We start from the raw sequence: 24,134 nt of genomic DNA on the forward strand, positions 1-24,134 counted from the left end.
AGAGATGTGGAGTAGTGATGATGAAGCTACTGCACTATAAGCATCTAATAGATACACATGCGCAGGAAGAGCTGACTCTGGCTGGGTTGGGAGGGACAGTGTTACAGAGGAGCCAACATTTTGAACAGGCCTTAAAGGATAACAAGGTGAAAGAAAGGCTTCCAGACAGAAGCATGTGTCATGGAAAGGCCTAGAATGTTAACAGTTGAGGATGCAGTGGGGAGAAGGAATAATAGGGAGACAATGGCTGGCAACATAAATGGGTCAAGGTTTGGTGGAAGACTCTGAAATTAGACTAAGAGAATTATATTTGTTTCTCGTGCAATAGGTGGCCAGTACCAGAATTTCATTGAAAGAGCGCCAGAGTCAGCTCCAGGTTTACAAAGGGAGTATGTGGACCTTCTTTTGCTGCTGACCATGACCAGGACTGGAGGGGGGCTGAGACCAGAGGCAGGGAGATGATTTAGCAGTCAGGATAACTCAGAAAGGAGGAGGGCAATAGAGATTTGGATGAGATGCAGGTGGCCACTGAGGCCCTGGGCATGATGTACCCATTTACCGGGTGAGAAGTGGACCAGGAGAATGTTCTGGGGAACTCCAACATTGAAGTGACTGGCTGAGCCCATGAAGAAGTCTGACGTAAAGTTCTAGTTAAAGAAAGGAATAATTGCTCTCAAGTGTTATTTGTCATTAAGATAAATCACCTACATTATATCTGAACTGAAAAGACAGTATTGAATTTTCTTTCTAGGAGGTAGAGAATGTCCCCTAGGAAGATCGCTAAGGTTTTATCAATAAGCCTTACTCCCACCAGGGACCCTGGGGCAGGCAATGCTGGCCTGGGAGCCTGATGTAACCAAATAATCCAGTGTCCACTGTGCATAAGCTCTGCACAGAAGCATGTGGACAGCATTAAAACTTTTCCTTCTTTCCTCAAACCTAACTACTCTTTAGTTTATCCAAGCCCAGGTAGCAAGGCCTGTAAATTAAGCCATTTGTGAGGCAGAACCAAGATCAAAATACTTGATGACCTAAGACTTGGGAACAAAGTATGGTTCTCTGGGGATAAGCCCACAACTAAGGCAGATAACCTGGCTCAAGCACATGCTGGACCAAACACCAAATGGGTGACATCCAGGAGCATGATAATGGAAACTCAAATTATACCTGTAGGAGTCAGGTGGGTCTTCCGTTGGGAACTGATACAACATACTAAGCAGCCCGCTTGCTTTGCCCTAATTCTTCAGCTCTTTGGCCTCTCACCACCTTCCATTCTCACCTAATCCATGCTCAAAACAACTCTTCCTACGCAGAAACTCCCACCTCTGGGTTTCCTACTTCTGTCTGCCCACCTCAGCCCTTCTCACTTATGGGGATGGGTGGTCTGACCCTGCAGGTCCTGAGACCATGTCTCTCTAGATGTGTTCCCTCTCAGGAGGCCCCATTTCTCAGTCAGGCTCTTGAATATAAAAGAATTCCCCAGGGTCAGGTTTCTCAGCTGGCTTTAACCCTTCCTCCTCCAATTCCTTCTCACCTACCGGGAAGAATTTTGTCCAACTTCACTTTCTGTATTTATATTATAAAACAGCTGCCCCCATCTCTCCCAACAGAGATACTGACACATTCTCCTAGAAGGTGTGCCCCCTCACAGGAGAGACAGCCACCCCAAGAGACCCTGTTACAAAGCTCCTCAAAGGAGACAGACTTTTCTGAGATGACACTGATGGGCCAGGTTTCCCAACCTCTGTCCCTTGTGGCCATCTCCTCAAAGACTGTTCCCTCTGCAGCTTTGCAACATGGTTCCTCAGTCCGACTGCCCCTCTGACTGGGTGGCCTCCACCAACTTGTGGGGAAGCCCATTCGCCTGGGACTGGCTGTTAACAATGAAGAGAAGACAAGGAAAGTTAGGGAGTATTCTAAGAAGAGCTTTGCTTCTTGGTGAACTGACTCTCACTTCTTCAGGCATGTAAAAGCATAAAATCTCTCTCCCCTGCCTCCGGTGAATGCAGAAACAATGCTCCTCAAGCACAGAGATGCTTTTATAAAATTTCTCTCCATTGTAATCTGAGGTTGTCTTATGCTATGGCAGTATCTTGCTAAGCAAAACTACAAAGTAGCACAATTTCTAGTGGAAATCACTCATTTCAAAACTCTGATCCTTTAGTACTGATTATAAATTAGCTACTCACTTTCCTTTGGTATCTCCAACCTGTTCACACACTACTGAACTGTCCTCCCAAGTTTGGTAACAATGGTTTGCTGGGCAGAGCTGTGCACGACAGGCCATCGACGCAATGGCCCGCTAGAGGGTACACTCACACCTCCTTCTCTCTCTCTCTCTCTGTCACACACACACACACACACACACACACACACACACACACACATACACACACATCATGGGCAAGTGGGCCTTCTCTTCGGCCTAGAATAAGCTTTGAAAAACTTCAGAGCTTAATCACAAAAAAAAAAAAAAAAAAGACATGGCAAAAGGGATCTAGGAAATGTTCCATACATATGTTCCACATTGCATTTCTCAAGTACTTTTGATGTCCTTACTTTGCAAACCTTTCTATCAGCACAGACAAATATTATTCAAAGAAGTAAAGGTGAGAGGAAAGCAAATCAAAATCGCCGAAGGAAATTAAGATGAATTTGGAAAAGTTGGAAATGTTTATATATGTAGATATGGACAAGTCACAGTAAATAACATCTGGCCATGCATAAAGTGCCAAATTTGACCCCCACTGCAATCACCCCAATTGGTCACTTACAAGTGTCCTTTCTTTTGGGTCCACAAAGAGCTGATAAAGATTGCATAGAAATTAATTCAAATTAAAGAAAGGAACAGTTTTGAATTAGAATTCCATGGAGTATGTGAAATCATCATTTCATAATCCAAGTCTTAAATTAGTGTTGTCAGATACATTATACACAGACGAACAAATAACTGGGTCACTGAACTCTGTCATTCTCTAATTATGATAGTTTGGGGCTTTGCTAGAAAAGAAACTGTGGATCAAATGTCCCACAGTTAAGCCAGAATTTGTTCCTCAGGTTTTAGGATGAGGGAACATCATTAGTTGAAGATGATGATGGTGGTGGTGGTAGTGGTGGTCATCGTCATGTCATAGTAACAGCACTGACACATCAATAGCATGATACTACTTGCCAGGCACTTGTCTAAGCATGGTACATATAGTGATTCTTACTCCTCACAAGCACCCTATGAAATAGAACTATTAGTGTCCTCATTTTATGGGCGAGGAATTTGAGACATAGAACAGTTAAGGAACTTGCTTGATTAGCTAGTGAAGAGTAGGGAATCTGAATCCAGAACCATGCGTGCCCTTCGACACCTTACTATCTGCCTCTTATACCACAGACATTGATACTTGTGGAAATAGATTCACTCCCTCCCGCAGGAGACAGAACATGCTGAGCGGTCCAACAGCGCTGAACTCATTTCCTGTCTTGCTTTGTCTTAAAAGTGAAATTTTTCTAAATTAAATTTAAAAAGTGGTATGACTACGAGAGGTCCGTAGCTGGTAGAACTGTCCATAAAAGGGGAAAAAAATGCTGTAGACAAAAGTCTTTATCCTGGAAATCTAAAAGTAAAATCAGGGCCAAATTTTTTCCGATGGGTTATGTTAAAACAATTTCTCTAATGCTCAAATAATGAAGCAAGTTTCCCCGAGACAGCATAACACATGCTATGCTAGAAACAGAAAATCAGGTTTCAAAAACAATTTCCATTCTATAAATTCCTAATTCTCTCCTCCCTTCTTCTTTTTCTAAGAATTGTTTTTATGAGGTTTTGTTTTTGCAGGTTTATTTCCCCGTATGTATACTGATGCCCTAATCAGATGTTAATGTTCTCAGGTGATAACCTAGTTAGTAGCTAAAACAATTCAGCATAATTCAGTAACACAAGACTAACAGGAAGCAGGTGCTTCTCTGGAGTAATTCAGCAACAGCCTTTGAAAAGTAGGTCCAGCAACTCACCTTAGGTTTAAATGCAATGACTTTCAAAACCATCTCAACCGTGAACACCCCAGTGAAGACCATGTTCAGGATGTCCATGGCATCATTAAACATCTTGGACTGCTCATAGTGCTGTGGATGAAGACAGAGGCACAGTTCTCAGAGGCCCACTCCAGACCAGCAAAATGAGGCCCCCAGCCCTCTACTCTCTGCAGGTGTCCGACCTCTACTTTGGCACAGAGGCCACCTCCACATTCCAGCACCCTCTCCTAATGATTCTGCTGGCACTGCGAGGTCGCAGGGCTGTCCTGCCAAGTGAAGCGGGGTCGTGACAAGATGAGGATGAGTGGGGAAAGGCATCAATTTCCTGTGTCCAGGATAAAAGGAACCCACCCCTTCTTCTGTCAGGGTTTTTACACTCAGGGCCTTGATCCAGGCACAATGTGGAACTCACCCAAATGTCTATGAGTAAGGGTACGATTTGGTTAGGGATAAATTTTATGCCGTTTAGTTCTATTTTCAATAAAAGGCAGTGCTATCTTGACTTCACACTTTCCCCTACATCAGCGTATGGTACTTCTCATAGATAAAGAATTCTTAAATTTAAGGACAGTAACAGAAAATTTACCCTTGGCTGTCTTTAGACACATTTTTTTCAGACAGCACTGGGAGTTGATCTGATTTGCTCCAGTTCTTAAAGTCGATGTGAAAACTGAATCTAGACCTCTGTCTTTGCTTCTTGTCCTAGTGCAGCTAGACAACATAACTGCTGGAAAGGCTCACTGTCAATACTGTTAATTACAGTGTTAATTATATTATATATTACACTTTACATTAAAAATAACAGTGCTAATGCCATTAACACTGTTACTACACTGTAATCCAACTTGGCCGACTGAAGGGAGCTTCACTCCTTGCCTGAAAGATAGACAAGGAACAGCTGCAATGCAGGTCAAACTTGACACTCCCTGGACTGGAAGATTCCCCACTGCCATACTGACAGCTCCTCGCGGGCAGAAATGTGACTTACATGTTGTTTTTCGACATTAGATGTTTACTCTGTGCCAGGCACAGAAGAAAGTGCCTGGCATGAATTATCCAGCATAAACTTTATTTCCATTTTACCAACAGAGAAAGCAAGCTCAGGGGATTTAAATAACTTTCTCAAGGTCACCCAATTGGTAAGGAGTAGAATCAGGATCAAAACCCCTGTCCATCTAACTCTGCATAGACAGAGCACTGGTCCTCAACCACCCCCTGGCCACGGGAGGCCCATAGTAAAAGTTTACAGAATCGAATGCCGTGCTCAGGCTCCATGGAAATGTCACCTATAATCACAATGTAAAGACAGCCTCTCAACAAAAGAGTGATCTTAAACTCCCATCGTGAGAACAGGACTCAGCCAAACTACAGCCCAGACTCATCAGAAAATCAAACCCGGCCTCTTGTGAGGTGTGGCCTTCTGCCCTCAGAATTTGGGGCATGTGGCTGTGCAGAAGACCCAGACATGACCCCCGTTTCCATGTGTCTCCATCTTTACCTGCATGGCCAAGCAGAGTGTGTTGAGCATGATGAGGACAAACATCATGTATTCGAAAGGCGAGGAGTTCACCACGTACCAGAACTTGTACTGGTAAGGGTTTTTGGGGATGTATCTCCGCAAGGGACGTGCTTTCAAGGCGTATTCGACACACTGACGCTGCAACGGTAGAAAAGAGGAACGAGGGGTCCTGAGTACATCTACAGAGGGACGCAGTTCTCACCTGCTCTGCAAGAGCCAATGCAGCACCTGCTGGGAAGGACCCAAGACGAGGGAGAAAACTACTGGGTCACCCCACGGACACCACTCTGCAGCACTCTGACAAAGGGCCCCCGGCTCCATCACCTCTTCTGATCCTCAAAGCAACCTGGCGGGTAAGCAGATCCCACAGTCTGCTTCCATTTTACTCCTTACACATAACTGAGTCCAGAGCTGAGAACTGCCCACCTGAGGGGTCCTACAGTGCACAAGCAGAGACACGAAGCCTTATTCCTGCCTTTCCTCTGTGCTGGTGGATTACATTTGTAGTTTTCCTGCTCATGCTGTCCTCCAGGAGAGGAAACCACATCACAAGAGACACAGAAATCCTCAAGAACCACAGAGGCCGGGTTCACTGCCCAAGACTGGAGCCCCCTGGCTGCTTCAGGACGGACCCACATGAGATACCTCTCAGGAGCCAGTGTGTGCTAACTGTAAGTTTTTAATGGTGAGCTAACTATGTGTCCACCTGTGAGGTTCTGAGGTTCAGGAGCTTATTGCGTTCTTAGGCCTCTGGGTCAGTAATGGTAGCCAGAGCACTGTTCTTCCCTCTCATTCTGAGAGCTCAGCGTCAGGCCCTGCTTACTCCTAAGCATAGACCTATGCCCATTCCTCTGCTTGGATTCTGGGCTCCCTCTGTCTAGGACCTGGTCCTGCTGTTACCTCACACGCTGACTCCAGGGACTCCTGATTCGAGCCTGTTCTGGACCTCAAGTAGTGACTCGAGTTCAGCTCTCATGCTGCCTGGCTGGCCTGGGCCTTGCCCTGACACTCTCTTTCCCCGGTGGGGGTGAAGAGCTTGGGCCAGGCCTCCCACTGACCATCACTGGTGGAATCTGCAGGGACACCCTGACAAGTAAAAGCAACATTTTCCTCCAAACAAAACCAGTACTGTCCTCATGCTTCCCCCGAAGAGTATGGCTACAGCAGAAGACAGACCACCTCACCACAGCCACTTCCCCCAGGAAACTCGGGCTGGCAGATGATTCTTGCTCATTCCATCATCATCAAACACAGATGCTACCGATAGACGACCTGGGGGAAACTGCCAGAGCAGAATCTCAATCTCACAATCTTTTAGGGCTGAAAGAGATTTCTAAAAGCAACTCCTTAATGCCCTCAACTTAGAGATAAGGAAGCAAGCCCAGAGAGGAGTGGGGATGCACTTACAGCCACAGAGCATGTAGAACAGGACCAGAACGCAGGTCTCTTGGCTCCCTTGCATTATCACACAATCAGGGCCAAAGCCCCTGCTCCTATCAGATTTGTTAAAACAAGGTGCTACGTAGAGAATGATGCCAGTCCAATCACAGCCCCAAGTTTACATTTAGTGACTTTCCCTGTAGTGTGACAGCACACTTCCTCCTAAGTCAACGGTTCTCGACCAGAGGACATCTGGCAATGTCTGGAGATGTTTTGGTTGTTACCAAAAACAGGAGTGGGGAGTGCGGGGGCGGGGGGTGGTGGTGGTGGTGGAGTGCTACTGGAATCTACTGAGTAGAGGCCAAGGATGGTGATAAACATCCTACAAAACACAACAAGAATTATCTGGCCTAAAATGTCAATAGTGCTGAGGTTGAGGAGATAAAAGACTTTCCGTCATTAGGAACTCTGGGAGCATCACTGGGTGTTTTCTGGCCCCTGGCCACACCACCCCACAAGATTCTGAGCTGTCACTGATGAGTCATGACCAGAGAAGGTGGCCCAAGCACCTCTCTGGCTTCTCACCCACAGATTTAGGGGTGGATTCTACAATTACAAAGTCAAATCTGTATCTGGGAACCTAACTTTCAACAGTGATCCCTCGAACTGGCCATGGGTGCGCTGTGAACAGGGCCCAAGCCCCAGGGACAGACACAGGTGGCACCCTTCTCTGTGCATGGGGAAGCCATCAAAAGAGACGTCATTCCTCGCCTGCTTGAGGGACAGAAGCCCAAACAGTGTGTGACTTTAACCTGATTTTTGTCCAGCTCACAGTTCTTATACTCTTTCTCTCCCTGCTCCTGGAAGGTGACGATGACAAAACCCACGAAGATGTTCATCATGAAAAAAGCGACGATGATGATGTAGATGATGAAGAAGATGGAGATCTCCACACGGTAGTTGTAGATGGGGCCGACGTTCTCTCCGTTCGAGTCAATGGCTTTGTACAGCAACCTAGAGAGCAGAAGGACCAAGTGAGCACTGCCAACCCCACACAGCCTGACCCCACGGCCTTCCCAGGCACATCCCTCTTCTCAATGCCACCATGGGCGCTGACTGTCAGACTCCTCACTGGAGCCCCGCCCAAGGCCCCTGGACTCAGCAAATCTAGAGGCACCCTCCTCAGCATTAGGCCCAGTCAGCCCAGCACCTAGGTGGTGGGCACCTGAGATATATTTGTTGATTAACATTTGACAACTGCAAAAAACAAATGATTTCAATTATATAATTGTATTAACCGATGTTACCTCAACAAACAATTTAAAAAAATGATTTCACAAATACTCAACAATGCTCTTTCCTATTCACGGACAGAAGAGAGGAAGAACATCTTATGTTATTCAGTGGCAGAACTGAAAACTGTATACACACGGGCAAAGACAACAGTAAGCAACTAGGGATTTCCAAAGAACTCAGAGAACTTCCCCAAACTGAAATATGCATAAAAATTAAATACATGCCCAGCAGAACTCAACAGGAAGAAGTGAAATTACTGTAAAACCCCCGAGTTAAATTCACACCCAGACTGATGCAAATTCAACACTTCCAAGGCGCCCAACCCCTGGGTGCACTGTGCTACACACTTTCACAGCTATCTGGAAAAGTGGACAGTGCTGTCATCTCCATCTTATTGGAGCACAGAGAGGGATCTAAGTGCCCAAGGTCACACTCCGCGGGGACAGAGCTGAGAGTTGAGCCCAGCTCCTCTTAGCCCCACGTCCCAAGTTTCTTAATTTCCCCTCAGCTACCACCCCGACTTGCTAAAGCACGGTGTTCAGTACCTGAGACTCAAAACCTTCATAGAGTGAAAGATCTTACCCCATGCCTCTTTTCCCCCACCAGTACCAATTCCCTAATGAAAAGTCCCACCCACCCATCCTTTACCCCACAGGAACTCCTATAAAGATCTCTGACTCTCCCATGCATCTGGAGGGTTTTGCCAGCCTGAGAAGACCAGCCTGTCCACCTTTTACAGTTTCTCTAGGCACGGGAACTTGACATTCAGGACCCCATCTACGCATATATGCTCTGCTGGCAGAAGCTAGAGGTGGGGTGAGGAATTAGAGAACAGAGAGTAACAAAAGTACAAGAGACTCTCCTTTTGTATGCTACGTTCTTCCTTCCTTCCATTTTTCTTATTTTACCCATCAAAATTGAAGCCATTCTCCAGGACCCTATTCTGCATATCTCTGACATTCCAGACCCTCCTGCCTGGTTTAACTGCCTTACATTCTAATTGGGTTTGGGCTTTGAAGGGATGAACCATGCTGAGACAACTGTTTCTTCCACAGTGCCTAACATATATACCATGTTGCAGGAAGCTGGTATCAAAAGCACACTTTATGAATGAGCAAGTGAATGCATCAGTGAAAGACATGGCACAATGGCAGCCGTCTATGCCTGGTATGTATTAGTACGAGGAATGAGTGAGTAGATGGGTGGGTGGGTGGATGGCTGGAAGGATGGATGGATGCTTTGGGACACTATCAAGACCCTCTCTGGTGTAATGGTAGCTTTACTGACATGGCTACCAATGGGAATTGGCATGACAAACACCTCTGAGGACATCCATTCCCATCCAGAGATGCTTCCCAGGAGCCAGTTGAGATGAGGCTCCTCCCTGGGACTATGCCACCCCTGCTTCCCAAATCCGAGAATCCTGTCAGCTGGTCACAAAAGTTAATCATTTGCTTAATCAGACAGAGGAGCCCTGTGGGCCAAGAAGTGATTGATAAGTGGCTCAAAGTTTAAAAATCATAGGAAAAGCCCACAACTGTGGAGAAAAGCAGGACTTACTCCAGGAGAGGTGGCTCAGCTTAGAGTGCCCCAAAGCAAGAAGGAAGCTCCCTGAAGACGTACATTATCTCTACTTACTCAGGCCAGCCCTCAAACGTGGAGACCGTGAAAAGGGCCATCATAGCAGAAAGGACATTGTCAAAGTTGAAATCACTGTTTTGCCAGATCCTCTCACGGACCACAGGGTTATCAACATCTCCATCCTTGTAGAGGATGAAAAGCCCCCTAGAGAGGTAAAGAAATGTGGGTCATCTTGGCTCGACACAAAATGAGTCATGGCTGACCCAACCCCACATCTCTAGGCACAGTCACGCTCAGTCTTCCGGCCAGGCCACAGACCTGAGCCCTGCACAGTCTGTGTTTCTCCTTTTCTTGCCCTGCATTTAATTTACTTTCCAGTTCAAATAGCCATCGAGTAACTACTGGCTTAAAGAGTCTTCTCCAGAGCAACTAAGCAGACATCCTGCATATGCCTGATAATAAATGAGAACTACCAAATAACAAACATCTCTAATATCCAATGGGCTCAAGCTATGCACTGAAGAATCAGACACGCTGGCTTAAATACGCTGGCCATGGAGAATTCCATAAGCTCTGGGAAACAAGCCCAAGTACCCGCTTATCTACATTTTAATTTTAATTAAACTCCTTCTCTTTATATTAACAATATTTCCAGCTTTCTTTCCAGAGAATTCTGTAATTTCTGGCACATAATATTTCTCTTATGATTTCATTTCTGGGAGGAGTCCAATGTCTTTATTTCACGGGTGAGGAAGTGAAGTCAAAGAGGGAAGGGGAAGCGCCTTCATGCTGCTGCTGTGCCGCTCAGCTCCAGGGGGCGCCCTACACCCCACAGCCCACATGAGTGGTGCCCTGGAGGTGCAGAGACACCGTCACATTGCAGCTGGTGACCTATGACCACACCTTTTGCTTAAAAGGATGGGGAAACATGGACGTCCGCACAGTTAGAACTTTAGGCAACGGTTTCCATGTCTGCCTTCCCATCCTTCTGGACAGCTTGAGGTAAGAGGCACAAAAATCTCCCGCCTTCTCTCTCCTCTGCCCATTCTTGTGAATGGAAATATGGCCAAAATGTGGGCAACGGGAGGGAGCCAAGGCAGAGAAGCAGCCTGGAAAACCTGTCAGAAGGAAGGCGTCAGCCCCTGAACAGCAGGGAATTGAGCTTCAAGTTCTGGTTTGGGGAAGAATTATTCATGTCGCTGTCAGGTGAGCTTTCTGAGGTATTTCATAACCGTTATTTTAGATTTTAGGGCTTTCCCCCACAAACATCAAAAGCCATCAATCTGCTCTTTTGAGGTGACGAAAAGCTGTGAAACTAGATAGAGGTAGTGTTTCTACGACAATGCGATGGTACTAAATGCCACTCGATTGTACATTTTAACTGGTTAATTTTATGTTATATGAATGTTACCTCAAATAAAACAAAAATAAAACCATTCATCTCTCCAGCCATGAGCTGAGCGCACAGGCCTATTACAGTCTATGACGAAACTTCTGAAATGCTAGCACAAGTGAATCCTTGAAGTCTTTTATTTGTTCTTCCAAATTCCCCACTCCCGTGACCAGGTCACTCACCTGCATTCTTCAGGATTACTTTTGGCTTCATCTGTGCAGCGATAGAACTTTCCCTGGGTACAAAACAGACAGACAATCAAATGCAGGCTTCCCCCTGAAGAGATCAGCTGGGCCTTGTGCTCCAAGGCACGTCCCTGTACCTTGAACAACTGGACCCCGATGCAGGCAAACATGAACTGGAGGAGGGTGGTGACAATCATGATGTTGCCGATCGTCCGGATAGCCACAAAGACGCACTGGACGACGTGCTGGGGAGAGAGGAGCAGGGAGAGGGTGAAGTGGTTATTGTTTGCCTTTGTTGTTTTAGCCTTGGAGGGAGCTAATACAAGCCAAGATTTTCTGTTTATTTCTATATGATCTTCCAACTTTGTGGTGCTTTGTTTTTCAGGTAGTTATCTGCAGGGGTTACCCCAGTGCACCACAGCTGCCCGGGAGGAGTATGCTGTAGATAGGCCCCTCCTTGGCTTCCTCCAAAGCTGTTAGTTTGGTCAGAAGAAGTATGGGGTGCACACTGCCTGGCACATAGGCTTACAGGGTCCCCACCCCATAAAAGGACTTAGGAAAATGCAAACCTTCTGGCCTTTTATACAACGTGCATGAGAATAGATTTAAAGACTAAAATAAACACTATTAACAATGAAAAGAAGTAAATGAACGGTAATCATATAAAGAAAATATCTTAAATGAACAAAAATAAAGAAAATAACAACAGTTAAAAATGCGATCAGCACTTGGCAGAGGCAGCTCAATTGGGTTATACTCTTTTCAAATGTACAATCCACTTTAAAATCCATGAGGCCTCAGCCCAGCTCTGGCCCAGAAAAGTCAGTAATTATAGCTAACCCCACCAAAGCAAGCACAGCCTGGAGGAGAGAAACCCAAACCTTGAGTCCTTTCGCTCTGTTGATTGCCCTGAGCGGCCTCAGGACCCTTAAGACCCTCAGAATCTTCACAACAGAAATGGCACTGGATCTAAGGAAAAGAGCAGAGGAAGCAAAGAAAGCAGAGTGTATTACAGCTGGCTAAAATACTTTGAGATTATTTCACCTGACCTTCACTCTAATATGACTTACACAATGGTGGGATTATGTGGAGCTGAGCTAAACTTTCCCCATGACTCAGACTCATGAGTCTCTTCCTTCCAGGCCACAGTCCACGGCACCTCGTAAGCCAGGCCCGCGGGCACTCACAGAGGCCCTGACTTGGGTGCACAGCTAACCTCTGCAGAGATGGGATGCAGTCTTTAGTTTTATTTGTTTGGTCTTGTTTTCTAAGTTTGGGGCCCTGCTGAAGTGCTTTGGTGCCGGGCAGCTCTGACTTCAAGGAGTCCACTGTTTGGTTAGTGAGATGGGCGACTGCAACCCCAGGTGGCAGGTATGACAACAGAGGTGATACGGCTAGGGGAGCACTACCTTGGGGAGCCTGGGAAGGTCCCCCAGGAAGGTAATATCCAGGTGGCTCCAGGGGGAGTGAGGGTTAGCTAGACAAAGGAGGAAGGGGCTACAGGTCCAGGGAGTAGCAGGTCGACAGGTCCTGGATGAGAGTGCAGCTCATTTAGCATGGCGGGTGGCTGCATGTGGCTGGAATACATGCTCAGGAGGCAGTGGGCAAAGGCTGCAGCTGGAGAGGGCAGGCACCGCCGGGAGTTTATAGGAGTTAAAAAGTACTGGTGAGAATGTCCTTCAAAGCTGTGACTACATGATTCTCTCCTGCTAGGCAGTGGTGGGAGGTGAAGAGGACTACTGCCCCAGGGGCCTGTTTCAGGCAGGGGTCCTTGGTCTTCTTCTGAGGGGGACAGGGTCTCTCCATTCACCACTAGCTCAGACGTGGGCATGCATGTTACCACTTAGGGGGTACTGATGGTCAACACCTGAGCAGTGGTGCTCTCAAGTCAGCAAGAAAGCAAGGCCATCCCTGGATGCTCCCCCTGGAGCCTCTGCCCCAGACTCCTGGGTACAGTAGGCAAGGAGTGTGCAGCTCAGCCTGTTCCTTACCAGAAATCCCTAAATGCCATGAAAAGGACTTAGGGCCCTAACTTGCAGTCTCGGCCCCCTCCTAGATGAGAAGTTTAAAGGCCAAAAGAATAGGGTCATACAGCTGGTATATCCTGGAGATCAAGGGAACCTTCACTATCTAAGCTGGAAGGGCCCAAGAGGCCACCTAGTCCTAATCCATCCTGAACAGATGGAGAACTAGGGCCCTGGGACAAGATGCCTGCAAGGCCTGGTAGCCAGCCCTGGAGGAAGCGGACTAGAAGCTGGCTTCTTTCACCCTCTGCTGAAAACAAATATCACAGAGAGTAATAAGCCCAACCTTGTAGTGGGTATGAAAAGAAAAAGTGAAACAAAAATGCATGAATTGTCCAAATGCTTTCTGGACAAGAGAATAAATTAAGCTTTTCTGAATAACTAAACGTAATCATTAAAATGATGCTCAATAAATTATGTTAAAATATTTCATGTAAACCATCCTGCCCAACAGTCCTGTGTGTGTTTACACACCCACACCCCAGAATACTTACTGGATCCCAAATGACACCAGAGATACCCCAACAACCAGCATATCCAGCAAATTGAAGTAGTTCCTGCAGAAGGCTCCTTTGTGGAGGAAAGCTCCAAAAGTCGTCATCTATAAGCAGAATCACGGGTGAATTTACTGTTATTTCTCTCCAGAGGAAAAGAAACCTGGGCTCCTTACAAAATCTTGAGGACAGTATGACTATTAAAGAGTGTGTTAGGAAGCCAGAAATGTAAACCAACAGGACTGAGCAACCGAATAATTTGTTCAAAAATGAAAAAAGGGAAGCTGATTTGGGGCACATTTTGAAAGAAGAGAACAATTTATACTTTATTACAGTGACAACAAATTTCAAACAAGAACATATCACTGGCACGTCCAAAGAGAGTCCACATGGCACGTCAGGAGAGAGTCCACATGACAATGCTCGTCAGGCAGTAACTGCTACCCAGACAACTTGGCTTTCTCATGAAATGTTGGTTCTGGTCCCTAGGAAACCCCAGGAGAACCTGCATTGTTCCAGTCCGGGGAGCTAGAAGAAGTGCTAGAGTCTAGTGCTCACAGGCTCAGTCTACATGGAAGTGGGTATTTTTCCAGGTAGGCCCCTTACTGCCCCTAATAGTCCACTTTAAACAGCTCCTCCGAGTCCAGTTACTCTAGTACACGTGAGGTGGGGCTAGGAAGCTGGCACATGCATCTTGCCTAAGTCAGTCTCACTGCTCTCTAGTCACATGCCATGTGTACCCAGAGCCCGTACCATGGGTGCTACAGTGAGCTTCCTACTGACGATGGAAAAGGGGTTTAGTGAGGAATTTCTCCAGAGTAAAAATAGCAAAAATAGGAAGAATTCAGTTTACCTAAAAAAAAAGTGAGGGAAGGCTCAGATAAGTACAGGAGAGGCAGAATTGGGAACTAATAAAATTAGGACATATGAAATTGCCAATATTCAACATTTTTTGACCTACAAAAATGTAAATTTCTTCACATTAAACCCAATAACCAAAAAGCCGTCTGAACCTTCCCAAGGCCACCAGGAGCCACCATTTCAGATGTCAGATGCCTCTTAGCAAATCTCCAATTTCTGAATCTTTCTCGTTTTAGCTTATTTTTCACTCTCTAACATACTTTCAAAATGAAGAACAACTTGTAAGATTTAAGTCACTGAAGCAAAAATACAGAAGTTGAAAAGCAATATTTTTCTTTTCATAAATCTGTATCTTATTTGCCCCAAAGTCTGAAAGTAATTATATTCAACAACTAAAATCTATGGAAAAGAAAATAAACCTCAATTAACCAACAGGCTAAGTAGAACATACCCCCATTCTATTTGAAGAAAAGAAGGCAAATTACAAAAAAAAAAAAAAAAAAAAGGCAGCTTGGGACCAAACAAAGGCCGGGTGAGTGTCCTTGCACCCCATGCCCAGTGCCTTCTGCATCTGTGCTCCTTACCATGGAGAGCATCTTTAGAAGTCACAGGTCTGACTTATGACAGAACTGTCAACCAAATTCATTGGCTTAAAGGCAGGAAAATGAACTCAAATTTTTAGAAGATTTTTAACAAATATTCAAACCGAGGTTGGTTGGTGTTGTACTAATTAATGTTTTCATTACATCATCATCTTTATCATCGTCGAAAGAAAATAAATGCAATGTTAATTGAGGTTTCGTTTTATAGAAGATTTTGTAAAGAGCCCAAGTTCCATAGTAGTCTAACAAAAATTACATTTTTCCCCCTGAGATGCACACACAAGAAACTCAAAATAGTTTAAAGAAAATTGTGTTTCAAAGTCTTTGTTTCCCAGCTTGTCTCCCCTTGAGGAGATGATTGTTCTGACAGTTGTCACAGGCCACCTTGTCCAACACTGTAATAACTCACACCACTTAGCAAGTCTGAGGGTGGGGGGAGGTTGGTTCTTGGATCTCTGCTATTTGTCTCCAGGCCTCTGGGTACATAAGGAATGAACTCACACCAGGTTGGCCTTCACCTTTACCATGAGTACACAAACCACATGCAGCAATGGTACCTGTTAGCTCATGCATGGGCAGTACATTTAAGGCACCCTGTCGAAAGGGTGCTCTTTTAGTCTGAGTAAATGTAAGCCCATCCATTAAAACAGATATGAAATATCTTAACACACATAGATCCAAGTTATCTTGCAAATCCTGTTGCAAGAAAATATTTTAGGCCACTGAAACATAATTCAGTCAAAGAAATGAGAAGAGATACATTCCCTTCAAAAGATAAATACTTTTCCTCTGACTTTGATGTCAGGAAAGGTGGAAGAAAGTTCACACATAGTGATATATCTGTTATCAGTTGGCATATTTCAAAAGATAGAAAAAAAGAGCATAACATAATTTCCAATCACAATTATGAAGCCAAAGTAGATCCTATAAGCATCAAAGATTAAAAAGAAACAGCAAAAACAAGGTGAACAGTTTCAGAAAAAAAAACCCTTGGGAAAAAAAAAAAGTAAAGCTTGCTCACAGAAGACAAAAAATTAAAAAAGTCAAAAGCACTTCACGCTGCTTTGCTGTGTGTCACACACAGGAGCAGGCCTCTTAAACACACCACTGAGGCACCTGTTACCTTCAAAATGATCTCAAATGCAAAAGTACCAGTGAAGACATAATCTGCATAACCTAATATCTGGAAGGAAACAAAGAATTGCAACTATTACTGCTACAGCTGCTTTAGAGAACATGAAGATTAATGAAAAAGCCATTACCTTTAACAGGATTTCAACAGTAAAGATGGCTGTGAAAGCATAGTCAAAGTAACCCAGTATCTGGAAAGGTACAACAATGAAATAAGAAAAAGGCATCCGGACAAACTCCACAGCCACATGCCCACGGGTAGAACCCCCACATGCAATCAGAGACCTGTTCTCTGGGGATAAGCCTGCCACGCTGGAGCTAAGTGCAGAGATGCTCATAAATGTCCCACCTGGTCCAATTACAGTTCATCTTTATGACCAACAAAGAGCACTTGGAAATACTTACCTCCCTTAACCACTCATGCTGACTCTCTTCCCAGTCTCATGTCTCCGACAGAAACTCATTTCTAAAAGTGCTTTATTAATAACCCTTTCTCATCACAGCACCACACTGACAAATTACTTGTGGCAGGCACCAGATAAATTAAAGTCTTACACACATTCCGATTTTTTAACTGCATTTTTGGCTGAATGAAATATGTTGCCATCCAGCTGAACTTCAGATTGGTGGAGAAATGTAAATAATGATGTAAGTGCCATTAAATGGAGCCGGCTTTCACATGTCCCCTCTAATTCCAGCCCATTTAATCAGAGAGGTAAACACTTTGCCCCGCTGATGTGCGGAGCTGAGTGAGTCCTCAATGAAGAGTTTCACTTATCATCTTGCTCTGCATCTAATACCACTCACTCCAATTTTTTTTTTTTTTTTAATCTCACTGGAACCATCTCAAAGAAGAGACTGACCTGGCTTTTGAATGATCAGTCCAGGCTATTTTGTCCACATTCCTGAAAATAATGTCTACTTTCCAACTGAGTCCTGATCATGCCTCCTGGGGTATCTGCCTCTTCTCAGAACCATGGAGGCAGGAGGATGGGGCAGGTAGGCCAGCAAGAAGTCTGACTACCACTCAACTAAGGCTGCTCACAGGGATGCTCAGCCATAAAGACGGCGGCCGAGACTGCCGGTAGAAGAAGCTGTCTTGGTTGCTTATTGTCATGACAACTGCGCTCTGTGGTTTAAAAGAACTGAAGAGATCATAGCTGGAGAGACAGTGGAGATCTTTCATTTAGCAATGAGGAGATGCTGGGAAGGAGGTAGGGGCGCCTGTTTAGGCCACACAGCCAGCCATGGCATCGCTGAGCAAGGAGGTAGGCATGTGGAATGCTAGTTGAGAAACATGGGCCCTGTTGTTTAAGTGTGGAGTCCACCTCAGGGGTCCATTACTGTCCTATTGCAATAAGGTAAGGACCTCTGCTTTAAAGGCCAGCTCTCCTCAGCTCAAGATCCCTCTTCAGAGGGTATGCCTTATTCAAAGTGCTTCCATTTTGGGATTTCTAAATTTTTCTGGAAATTTTCTGTGTATCTATGTTTCTAGCCAGGCAATGCAAGGTATAACCAGTACACCACAAGCCTCTGCACCCACCTCCTTCTTTCCTCCATGGTCACAGCAAGACTGGCACTGCTGAAAGTACCTGAGTGGCCAAGACAGACAATGCTGCCCACGAGCCAACAACTCAACCTGGTGCCGCTGGTCAAAGCTCTTAGAGATGCAAGTTGTTTTTTCCTCACTCAGCCTTTCTCCTCTTTTTCACTAATAACAGCTAAGGTTAAAAACTTCCCACCCCCCTCCCGCAAATATACTGCATGAGTCCAGGGTATCTAAAGAAGTCAAACCCGTAGACACAAAGAGGGATGGAGGAGGTCGGGGCTAGAGTGGGAGGGGAAACAGGGAGTTGTTCAATGGATATAAAGTTTCAGTCACACAAGATGAAAAAGTTCTGGAGACCTGCTGTGCAACACGGTGCCTCCCATTATGAACACCGTCTTGTACATTTAAAAATTTGTTAGGAGAGTAGATCTCATGTCAAGTATTCTTACCACAATTACAAAAACTGTAGTATTTTAAAAGCAATACACATACATATATCTAAAAACCACAATAACATTCCTGGGAAAAGCAGCAGGGAAATAAAATCATGGAGAATTACGATGAAAAATAAGAACATTAAGCCTCAATGTAAATTAACTTTTAATATATCTGCGTTCTAGACTAGCTCCTGACCTAGTCTATCATGTTTGTACCAATCAGCTTTTTCCCTTTGTCTCATTTTTATGCTGGAACTCAATGACACCCTGGGCTTTGTTCTATCTGAATGTTTAGATAGGAACAGTCTTTGAACCCCCAACAAACACCCTAATCTGTGAGTACAGATTAAGACAGATCAGGACGTTCATCTTTATATCGGCATCAACACGTGCCTTGGGGGAAAGTTCTTTTTATCGTCATGTCAGAGTGCATGTTTTATCAATCTGATAGGTTGGGTTTGCCGGGCTTCAAACCAAGATACTGGAAATGGAAAAACACAGCACAAGGCTCAGTTGTCACAACCGAAATCCTGGGGCACTGATCTGGTGATTTCTCTTAATCCTCAAATCTCTGAAAAGTTCATGTACAGAGAAGGGTACCAACCAGGCAAGGCAGTGACACTTGATGGCCTCACACACTTGTGGGCCTCCTTCTCCTGGGAGGGGTTTCTTAGTTATCATTTGATACTAAGTACTACAGTACTAAGGCCAGAGAGGCAATAGGCTACCGGTCTTCTGAAGCGTCTCACTTTTGGATCGTTCTCAGTGCTGAATCAGCTGACCTGCTAAGGTGGAACTGCTGAGGCAAGAACTAATCTAGGTAACATTTCTGTCCAGCATAGATGCAGGAGAAGGGTGCTATCCCTAAGTTATGAAACTGACTAATAATAGAAAACTTAATGCTGTATTTGTTTCTTCATAAAATCACCTCCTGCCCCACCAAAATAATAGTCCTTCCTCTCCACTGAAGCACTCACCTTCGCATCCTATCATCTCCCTAACTTGTATTTCTCTTCAGTAGATGTGTGAATTTACATCAACATAAGATTTAAGTCTTCCCTCCAATGCTAAATAAGGGCTCCTGGGCATGTGACATAAGTGGTTTCAATTTTACTTTCTCTCTTGCTGGATGCTTCAACTAGGCAGAAATCTCAAAATAGGTGTGGCTGTTAATCTGACCAAGGAGGGACCGAAATGTTGGCAGCAAGGAATGAACGGGAAGAGAAGCAAGGTCCCTGAAGACACTATAAGTAACTGCAGTGTATTTAAAGTTTAAAATACATGATTCAATAAGGTTTGTCCCAATAAAATAAAACCCCTCTGGTACTTACAAACCTGAAATGTAAAATGCTTGCAGGTGATCAAGAGGCCTACTCTAGCTTTTAGCCTCGCAGGCCTTTGTAGGCCCTGCCTGGATGACAGGAGTGACCGGTGCTGACCCCAGAGGGAGCGCTGTCCTCACTCAGTGACTTACGGTGTTCCGGAAGGAGTGGCTGCGGATGGGGTCCTCAGCGGCGAGGGAGGCACTGCTCAGCATGATGAAGACAAGGATGAGATTGGTGAATACGTGGTGGTTGATGAGCTTGTGGCAGCCCACGCGGATCCTGTGGGGAAAGCCACTACATGGACACAGCCCCAGGCAGGGCCCGAGCAGACAGGCCAGTGCCTTCAGCACACCAGGACCATTCTGTGGTGACAGGTCAGGCAGAGGACAGCTGTCTGCTGTGCCACCCATGCCCTGACCCAGCAAACCAGAAACAACTGACCATTAGCTCCTCAAAAATCCCAGACTGCATACCCTTGAGGTGCCATAGTTCTGTGTGGGTGTTCTACAGACTCCATTCACTGATTCCTTAAATGTGGAGATTATTGCCCTAATGGCAGGGAAACTAGGCTGAAGCATGTGAACGAACTTTCTAAAAGTGACACAGCTAGCAAGGAGCAGAGGCAGATTTCCAATCTAGGTCTGTGATATTTTCCCACTACAACATGAAACCTAGTGCTTTCTTTCGCTGTCTAGAAAGGAGCCTATGGCCAGAGCTCACTGCAGCAGCTCACAACGAATGAAAGTTATCGCTTTCTTGTAGTGCAGTTGAGTGAGGCTTGGAGAATCTTCTGTTATATGGAGATCCTGTCTTAAGTGCTATTTTTTCTTTAGTTGACCCACAATGAGCAAGCCTGAGAAAGTGAAGTGAGAGTTACATCACCATGCAAGAATCTCACAAGGATCTCACTGCACCATCACAGAGTCCTACAGTCCTGTGAAGCAAGGCAGGGAAGCGCATGGCCAGCATCCCCTGTCCTGGCCCTCATGGCTCCATGAGCCATCAGAGCCTCTCCCGCTGCCCCTCTCTCCTGACATCCCAGGGGCTAGTTACTACTCTTAATCCTTTCGATATTTGACTTTAGAATTTAAAGAATTTTTTTTTTGGCCTACAGAATACATGTAGGTTTTCCTTTGAAAAGATTTTTTTCACTTTCAAAACTGAGTCACCTTTCTATAAATGTGCCCCCGAAGGCTGTTAGCAACTGAGTCTGGGGTAGGCCTTCCAGGACTCTGAAGGCAGGAGTGCTCACGGCTTTGTGGGGAAATCAGTCCACTCCTTCAATATATACAGATGCAGTAAGCTATAGGTGTCAGTAATGTCAGCTGAGTAAAATTTTTTTTAAAGAACACCCAAACTCTCAACAGTGATGAGCTGCGAAAACTATCATCAAATCTTCAAGTTTCTAAGGGCTGCAGCATGCCTTGTTTCCCACCTATGTCTCCCTGGGGCCTGTGAATTATTTAGAGTTCTTCTCTGACAGCCAAGAACTACTTCTGCAAGCCTAGAAACCTTTCCAGGAGTCATTTATTCCCTCTGGCATTTCACTCAATCCCAGATGATTTAAAACCTAGAAACCAGCTAGTAAATAAGTGTGTGTTCCTCTTATAGCACCTGTGAGTAATTACCATCCTCCTGGTGAGCACATTATCATTTTAACACGAGATATTCTATTTTAAGGGGGATATTATAGAGCTGAATAGCTCAACCTGTAAAATATCATTGAGCAACATTATTTATTGCCATAAAACTCAATAGAGAAGTGATCGGCCAAGCTTGATCTCAAGATTAAGATGCTGTGAAGTTGGTCAAAAATTTCTCATTCCCCCCAAGCATTGTTATAGAAGACCCACTCATGAAGAAAGAGTCCTTTTGGTGGAAAACACTCCACAGGTGACAACCCATGGAACACCAGAGTCATGGGCTCCAGCTGAGCAGCAGTTATGTCACCACTGCTGACCCCAGTGCAGGGGTGAAGGGGGAAGAGACTCTGGAATAGCACTCTTCCCAGGACCTGGCCACACCCCCGCAGCCCCTTAGCCCAGGAACGTGAAGGCTAAAAAGAGATGAACAGAGGAAAAAGGCAAGGCTGAGGCAGGTGAGGAGTCTGGGGGACTCGGAGGCCTCCATCACTCAGGTACATAAGGGGCCATGAGTCACCTTCCCTTACCCCATCCCCATGCACCCTCGAGCAACCTATAGGGTCACAGCGAGATGCAGCAGCAACGTGACTAGAATGTGGGTATTTACGGATTGGTCTTGCTAAGAATGAAGAAAGCGCTCCCTTCGGGGATGGGGACGATTTTCTCCTTCATGTTCAACTCCGAAATCCTGCGAGGACGGGGTCCAGCGGGAACCTCAGGTTCATCCTCCTCCTCCTCTTCCTCCTCCTCTTCACCTACTTTAAAGAAGATACTTTTTTTTATAGGCATAAAACAAAGACAGCATTTGGGTTTGAATTATTCTCAATTTCGCATGAAAGTTTAGCTTAAACTTTAATAACATCTATCAGCTCGCACTGATGAAAGCCCTTTAGAATATGAACTGAGTGTGTGTAGGGAGGTGGAGAGCTGAGAGGCTCACCTGTCTAAAGAGCATGCAGAGTTGTGGGAATGAGGTCCCCAGCAGTTGAAGATCTGAGCACAGGTTAAAGGTGGCAGGCAGCAGTGGGATTCTCACTGCCATCCCCCCAGCACCCGGCTGTTCCCTTAGTAACCTCTTTGCTCAGCTTCAGCCTGAAAAGCTGTGTGGGACTTCAATTCATACATGATCAATCCCCTAGGTTCCTCTAACTCCACAGTGCCTCCTATATCTGCCATTAAAGACACCCGGTCAAATGTGAATGTGTCAGGTGAGTAGTAAGAACTGGTCACTTCCTAGAGATACTTCCCAGCAAAGGTAGGGCTTGTCCTGATCCACCTACACTCTCTCTCTCCACCACCTGGAATTTGAGTTATGCTAGCTGCCTGGGACCAAGAAAAAAAGCAGAGCTAACTGGCCCACAATGGACTGGACCCATGGTCTTGACTACCTCAGCAGCCCAGCAAGTGCCCTAGCTAGGCTAGTCAGCCACAGATGCAGTTGCTGATCACAGAGTGGTAGCAAAGCCATGCCACTCATGAGCTGAGAGCCTGTCTCTGGCCTCCGCAACCATACCTGGTACATCACAAGGTGGGTAGGGGTCCTTGTCCTCATCCTCTTCTCGGTAGTCATCAATTGTAACCTAGGATGACAGAGAGGTGTCTTGGGAGGAATGGAGCCTCTGACTTAAATGCATATCATAAGACCACAGTGAAGACATAACCCTGCCATTCAGGGCAGAAAAGTTCTTTTCAAAGTGTGTGCTGCATGTGAGTGAGTGTGCAGGGACAGCAGATGCCCCAGATGATGATTCTGCTGAAGACCAAAGCGCTGAAGGCAGATGAGAAAACTTTGACCCAGCCATGGTTAGCCAGCACCATCCACACCTCTGCCTATCCTAGCATTGTCATACCTACTGTATAATGACTGCATTGTAGAGTCCTGCCTCCCTACTAGACAGTGAGCCCAATGCTGGCAGGGACCTTGTTGGTCTTATTCATTCTTGATCTCCAGTATTGGAACCCCATAAAAAGTATTTACTGACTCAACGAACAAGCAAACAAATGACTGAAAAACCCAGGGCTCTCATATGTGGGATGAAGTTTGACAGCACAACGCTAAAGTTTGATGATACAGACCCCTTACCCTTAGATCCCCTCTGGGGTCAGACATCTATTAACAAGCCCAGTGGGTTTTAATCCCCACTGAGAAGACGCTAACACAGGTCAGGTCTGACCACACAAGTTCAGTACAGAAAAACTAAGTGATCAGATAAATATTTAACATACTGGTTCTCTAGTGAAATACAGGCTAGCAACCAGCTAAGCACCTAAATTCACTCAGAAGCCCCTGAAAGTCAGTGTCTGTAATATTGTGCCATACTCACATGCCAAAATGTCATGTAGGATACTTTCATGGTGTAAATAGTACACTTATGGTGATATCAACAGAACCATTTGAAACAAAAAGGGGAGAAGTATTTCAGAATGTATACCTTGTTGTCTCTGTTGGCTATCTGATTGACTTCCGGTTTGTTGTTCTTTTTATTTTCCAGGCTTTCTTTCCTACAAAGGAGAGAAAAGAACACAAGAAACCTAGTAACTATATAACTATATTGCTGGGAATAAAAACACTAAGAAGGATTCTGAATCAACAGTGGCCGGATGAGGGACAGAATTTAATTGGAAGCAACCTTAACAGCAAGAGCATGGCACAACCCACACTCAGAGCTTCCTGTTCATTCAGTGCAC

At 45.3% G+C, this 24,134-nt stretch overlaps 1 protein-coding gene across 1 annotated transcript in view; it reads right to left on the bottom strand.

The window, feature by feature from the left end:
• Nucleotides 1-24,134, bottom strand: part of CACNA1D (calcium voltage-gated channel subunit alpha1 D) — a 314,711-nt gene that overhangs the window by 54,705 nt on the left and 235,872 nt on the right. Inside the window, 13 exon segments of the mRNA XM_023522317.1 lie at nucleotides 4,006-4,116; nucleotides 5,525-5,683; nucleotides 7,738-7,939; nucleotides 9,860-10,006; nucleotides 11,378-11,430; nucleotides 11,518-11,625; nucleotides 12,262-12,349; nucleotides 13,899-14,005; nucleotides 16,624-16,683; nucleotides 19,953-20,082; nucleotides 22,054-22,204; nucleotides 22,960-23,026; nucleotides 23,879-23,948. Of these exon segments, the coding sequence (XP_023378085.1) occupies nucleotides 4,006-4,116; nucleotides 5,525-5,683; nucleotides 7,738-7,939; nucleotides 9,860-10,006; nucleotides 11,378-11,430; nucleotides 11,518-11,625; nucleotides 12,262-12,349; nucleotides 13,899-14,005; nucleotides 16,624-16,683; nucleotides 19,953-20,082; nucleotides 22,054-22,204; nucleotides 22,960-23,026; nucleotides 23,879-23,948 (1,453 nt within the window).

Source organism: Pteropus vampyrus, unplaced genomic scaffold, assembly GCF_000151845.1.
Source record: "Pteropus vampyrus isolate Shadow unplaced genomic scaffold, Pvam_2.0 Scaffold337, whole genome shotgun sequence".
Lineage (NCBI taxonomy): Eukaryota > Metazoa > Chordata > Mammalia > Chiroptera > Pteropodidae > Pteropus > Pteropus vampyrus.